This window comes from Dermacentor silvarum, chromosome 5 (genome assembly GCF_013339745.2).
Source record: "Dermacentor silvarum isolate Dsil-2018 chromosome 5, BIME_Dsil_1.4, whole genome shotgun sequence".
NCBI lineage: Eukaryota > Metazoa > Arthropoda > Arachnida > Ixodida > Ixodidae > Dermacentor > Dermacentor silvarum.
Genome location: NC_051158.1, coordinates 18,486,855 through 18,492,854, shown reverse-complemented (window position 1 = coordinate 18,492,854; position 6,000 = coordinate 18,486,855). Strand labels below are relative to the sequence as shown.

The window sequence follows — 6,000 nt, the reverse complement described above, 5'->3', positions numbered from 1 at the left end:
GCATCAATTTTTATAGCAAATTAGTAGAGAGCCGTGGTAGAGAGCTACACGGACTAAGGATAGTAGTTTTATCAGCTGTATAAACTTGGACATGCAGCAGCACCAGCAACGCGCAGAACTGTTGTCGACGGCGTGGGCGTTTTGCCCGCGTTCGCACCAAACGCGCGCGGCGTTGGTGACTGTTGCCGGTTCCTCTGGTGGTGGCTAGGAGGTTTTCGACGAGATCAGAATGGATAAGTGGTTCTTGAGGGAAAAGGAAAGGTTGGCGCTATCTTCTGCAGCCCTTGAGGGAGCACGGCTCAGCGCCCAAGAATGGGACACTCGTCGAGCAGCGTCGGAAATCTTACCCACCTTCTCGCCTCGCAATGTTTTTATATAAATACGCATTTGGTGCCGCAGCTAAACGTCGCTCCCCTCCCTCCCTCCCATCCCCCCATGCGTTTCGCGTGACGGAGGAAGTAGCGTTTGGTCTCTATATATATGGCGATTGTAAAGGAGGAAAGAGACGCTAAATTCTGCAGCCCTCAGGGAGCACGGCGCAGAACGCGCGTTTGCTCTCCGACGTGCGTTCGCTCCCCGTGAAAGCGCGCGTCCCTCGCGCCCTTTCACTCGCACATACAGCGTCCGGAGCGTGGCGACGATTTCATCGCCGTTGACGTCATACGGTACCTCACGGCGATGGCGACGGTGACGGCGACGCCGATGGCGGAAATCCGCTTTGGAGTGTCCATATAATTGCTGTCGCAATAAAGAAAAAAAAAAAAAACACGGAGGACGCTTTAGCTTCGCCTTTAAGAGTGAAACCCGGAGGAGGAGCATTCAGGGATTTTGAATGATAATTCAAAATCCCTGAATGCTTGTCAGGCTTCCCGGCAACTGCAGTTCTTATTTTTCTCCACTTTCGCCTCTGCGCGCCGCTGCCATTTTAAGCTGCCTAAGAGGTGAGCGCCATCTGGATGGTGTTTCTGCAAGTAACATAACCGGGCGCGCCACTGTGAAAAGGGGTTTGTGTTTGAGCTTCCTCGTAACAGAATTATGTTTGCTCGTATATTCAAATTACAATACGATGCTATCATGCCTGTAGATTGTGGTTAAGTCGTACTTTTAAAAATATTAACGCTTCCGTTACGATGCTTCGATGTTCTGTTGTACAGTACTAGGTCACTGGTTCGATACCCTGTCGTGCGACTTCATTACGATATGGGCGGAACGTGAAAGCCGCGCATAGTAAAGACGTCCGCCTGAATACCATTTACGATTTTCCTGACGTATTTTGTTTTGAGATCTCAAATTCAATTAGTTCACCAGCGCCTTTGCGCCACGCGGACATCCTGCCTGGTCGGAGTGGTTCGGGAAGATTTTCTCCGCTGCCGCCGCCGGATTTTCTGCGACACGGGGACCTTAACGCTATCGCGTTAAAGAAGAACCTACCGCAAAAACAAAGCGAAATATTCTCTAAAGAAGTTGCACAACTAATTTTCAATGCCCCGCCCCAAAACTTTATTCCCAAGTGGCATCCAGAGATATTTCGTATCTATCTATCTATCTATCTATCTATCTATCTATCTATCTATCTATCTATCTATCTATCTATCTATCTATCTATCTATCTATCTATCTATCTATCTATCTATCTATCTATCTATCTATCTATCTATCTATCTATCTATCTATCTATCTATCTATCTATCTATCTATCTATCTATCTATCTATCTATCTATCTATCTATCTATCTATCTATCTATCTATCTATCTATCTATCTATCTATAAAAGACTATGGCAGTTTCTCACCAAGAACAGCAACGCATTGATAACGATATCAAGGTCTAGCGTTGCGCTTGAACTCCTCGGACGATGTTCTAATTGTACGTGGCTGCGGCCCGCTGCGGCGACGTATATCAAGGCAACTGCTGCTGCTGCTGGGCACACGAAAGCGCGCTACGGGGCGTCTGACAACAACGCCGGCGTGTTATGTGTGTGAGGCTAAGTGAGGAACATGAGGATTGCAGGCGATAAAGCTGCAAGAGACGAGACCAACGGGAAACCGCTGGCGTACTCAGCGCTCAGTGAAGCTTTAGGTAACGTAGCGTTCACTGTTCGTTCCGCTCAGGCCACTGTACACACATAGCAGGTCAGAATGAATGCAAGCGTGTAATGGTGTGCGTTTACACTGCGACAACGGTTTTACGGCGATATGGTTAGGTTCTGGGGGATCGCGGACGACGCGTAGAACAATTTTCGGCTCCAAGTGCGTGGGAGTTTGGCTCCATGTGCATGGCGGTTTCCCACCAAAACGAATGATGAATGGCCCATTGTTATACCCCTCGCTGCCGCCGATACCTCTTTCACAAATTTCGCGATTTTCGGCGGCAGCACGTCCCACCAATCGTTGTGCCCCTTTGTCTTGTGACGTAGAGATCGCGCTAGCTCTGTTATCAGCAGTTGCCCTTGGGACTCGCTATGGGACGGACGGTGGTTTAACCACACCTTACAGGATCGTGACGATGCCGAGCAGCGTGCAGCAGCTATGAACTCTGTGGCTCATATGCTAGCCTATGACGATGGGGCGGACTTGGTGCAGCAAACGCACTGCTTAATTGGCCATCGCACCGGGCGAAAACAAGACGCCTGTGTACTTGCTCTTCGACGAACATGCTGAAGGCGCTCAATATAGTCACTAATGATAACATATAAATTCACTATAGCAATATTCTCTACAGTAGACCCACCTATAGTCACAGCTTCGCTGGATTCCATCTTCACAGTAGTGGAAGGGCTCTGAATTTTTTGCGCTAGAAGACGCGGACAAGGAAACAGGGTGCCGGACACACAATTTCGTGCGCACAGTGCTCGTGCCAGCAGGCAGGATGCTGTCCACCAGCCAGCCCATTGAGCGGTGCGATCACGGTGCGTCCGCTTCAGTTTTTTCAGTCAAAGGTGTCTCGGGAGACCCACTAATCCTCCTCGCGCGGGCTTGGGAATGCGCCGGCGATAGCGATACATCACGACGGCGATGGCACTGACGATATGAGTGCACTTTCAGTGTCCCCGTATTGCTATCAAAATAAAAAGCCAGTATGAAGCCACCCGATTCTAAGGCTTGTCCATCAATCGGCCGATATGTGATCCACCACAGTTCTCCAAACCTATGGAGTGTGTAAAGACGTCATCTATGGGAATGTAAGGAACTAACGTGGATGGGGGGAGGAGGGCATTACTCGCACGGAATGCACCATCGTGCGACAGCTGCTCGAGGTGCTCTTTTCCTGTTTTCTCATTCAGGCTACGGTTACGGCGCCATGCCACCTCAATACCAAGGAGACTACGGCGTAGCTCCAATGCAACACCCAGGAGCTTACGGTGGAGCTCCACCGCAGGTAGCCTTCAGCCCACAAGACTCTTACGGTATGCCTCAGCATCCAGGAGCCTACGGTGGGCAGCAGCTTGATCGTAAGTCTATTGCGTTCCACCTTAACACACCACACCGTTCGGCAAACATAGCCACATTAAATTTAGCCTAGCCAAACCCACCGACCTGGTGGCACAGTGAATTTGCCACACGGGAATGAAAGAAAGTTGTAATAAGCATAATGTAAATCGTTGCATGTCACACAAATAATTTCGAATGATAATCATTCTTAGTTTACTACTTTACTGTTTTACCATAAATTCATGCTATGCGTACTGCTATGAGCTCTGGCGCAGTGTTATAGACACATTTTTTTTTGTTTACTGTCTTGAGCAAAGAGTGTCCAAAGAGCAGTGAACAGCTGCTAGCTGCCAGGGAGCTCTCGATAGCTTAGCTCCAACTTCTAGCTTCCTATTGAAACACACGTAAAACACAGAAATGTTATAATTAAAGAACTGCTCATGATATCTGCCATTATCGCATTTAGGAGGAGGCTATAGATCGGAGCCAACTTCCATTTCCCACGCGAAAGGGAGGGATGCTGTTATTCGACAATCACTAACCGATGAAATTAAATTTTGTTTGAACTAGTAGAGAAAGCTGAATTTTATCGGCGCTGGAGGGATGATTTTGATTAAGGACTTCAAACGTATTTTTATAATGTTGCCCGAATTATGTAAGTAAAAAAAGAAATAACTAAAGCACAAAGTTCACAAGCCCGTACCTCTGAACTAAAAAGGTAGCATATAAAGCGGGTAAGCTTGATGTAACTTTATAGCAGCTTAAGTGGAATAGTTGCAATGTTTGCGAGGGGCTTGCAAAAGTCCCACTCATTAATCTGCGGTACATTTCAAAGAGGCGATGCTGAATAAATTTACTCTGCTTTAGATGTCGCAATAGATGCAATTCACAGAATTCTTATGTCTTTTTGTATTCATAATTAGAGTTTAACCTTGATGCTGATTAATTTCGAGATTTCCAACATTCTCTTCTTAAAAAAGCGGTGACTAAAATAATAAAAAATCTTATCAATAAATATAGTTGCTACAATCTGTACATAACTTTCTTTTACGTGCAACAAGCATAATCAAATTCAAGGCAGTGGGTGCCGTGCTAAACTACTTCTTGCATTTCTCACGTATTTAGGTAGCATGTTGATAAACCTAGAGAGCCCAATTAAACCAACCGTAAAACACAGAATTTGGATACAGATAATCAGTTTCCTTGCAGAAAGTACCGATCATTAGTAAATGGAAACAACATTGCGGGAAGAAACAATTCCGTAACAATGCACCAAAAGCAGACACAAAATTCCCTGAACTATAGTCGAAAACCGGCAAAAGTCATACACTGTCGCTACACTTCTTAGCTGCATGTTTTAACTTAACGAACTTCTTGCTCGGCCACGGTTATAGGAAAATTTTGTTCATGTATGAGACTGTCGCCGGCTGCTTGATCACGCAGCATCGTCGGCACTTACATTAAGAGCCTTGACCATGTCCTTCTTTTTTTTTCGAGCAGCGTACGGCGGATACCAAGGATACCAACAACAGCGTAAGTATTTCGGCTTTGTTTACTTTCCTTTTTTGAAGCTACTCTCGGAGGAACAATGCGTCTGGCGCAGCGCTGCTGCAGTGCTTTTGTAGCTCACTCGAAAGCTATTTATTTTTGCCTGCACTTCGCAGTAAATTTAAAACGATGTAACACGACGACAAAGCCGTAGATGCACCTAGGACTGTCATGCACAGGTACCGTTTCTTATTTTCTTGAAAGCAGTACTGTTGCATACTTTCGAAGGTTCACGTTTCTCGCACGTAATGAGGTCATCAGCTACGATGATTAGGAAACTCTTATAAGATTCCTGCATTTAATGCTAACGTTCTCTCGAAATTCCAGACCTGACGTCACAGACACTATCGTGATGTCATGAACAAGGCTGTAGCTGTAATGCTGTTGCTGATAAAAGAAGTCAGAAGTCAGAAATGGGAGCTTCTTTAAGTTGTCATCAATACAGTGTGAAGCGTGGCTTGTATTCAGAGCTATATGATAAGGTGTCTGCATAGATACCCTCGGCAATACATTCAGATAAACTTGTTGCACTGGTGCAAAGCATAGGCGATATCTTTTTTCCTCTCAACAAAGCGGGAGATCAGACCGGTCTATATATTTGGTTGCAATTGAAAATAAACGAACATTGAAAATTCTTTAAAACAAATTTGGGTTTTGTATTATAAATGTTCTGCCAAGCTGACAAGAATTGCAACGTTTTTGAAAGAGAGACCTAGCTTAGTGCTTTGTAATTAGGTAAAGAAGACAGACATCAAGATACTGGAAAATAGATCTGGGCATTGTCATATGTTACGTGAACCTTGATGATTCTGAATACGAGTTTCACAAAGGTTAGTAACAACGAAGTAAGAATTTCACATAAATTGTAAATTATTCCATCAGATTTCTTCACTCATAATGACTGAGATGCAGTCTATCAAATGAAACGATGTTTTTGTTGCGAAATTTGTTTCACCAGCCTTTTTCCCCCAAGAAATCGCTATTTCTGTTAATTTTATTAGGCATATCGGATGCATAACT

General features: G+C 45.1%; 1 protein-coding gene across 1 annotated transcript in view; it reads left to right on the top strand.

The window, feature by feature from the left end:
* Positions 1 to 2,869: 2,869 nt before the first annotated feature.
* LOC119453980 (uncharacterized) overlaps positions 2,870 to 6,000 on the top strand; it is a 91,055-nt gene continuing 87,924 nt past the window's right edge. Inside the window, exons 1-3 of the mRNA XM_037716002.2 lie at positions 2,870 to 2,909; positions 3,285 to 3,452; positions 4,933 to 4,965. Of these exons, the coding sequence (XP_037571930.2) occupies positions 2,870 to 2,909; positions 3,285 to 3,452; positions 4,933 to 4,965 (241 nt within the window). The remainder of the gene's footprint in view (positions 2,910 to 3,284; positions 3,453 to 4,932; positions 4,966 to 6,000) is intronic.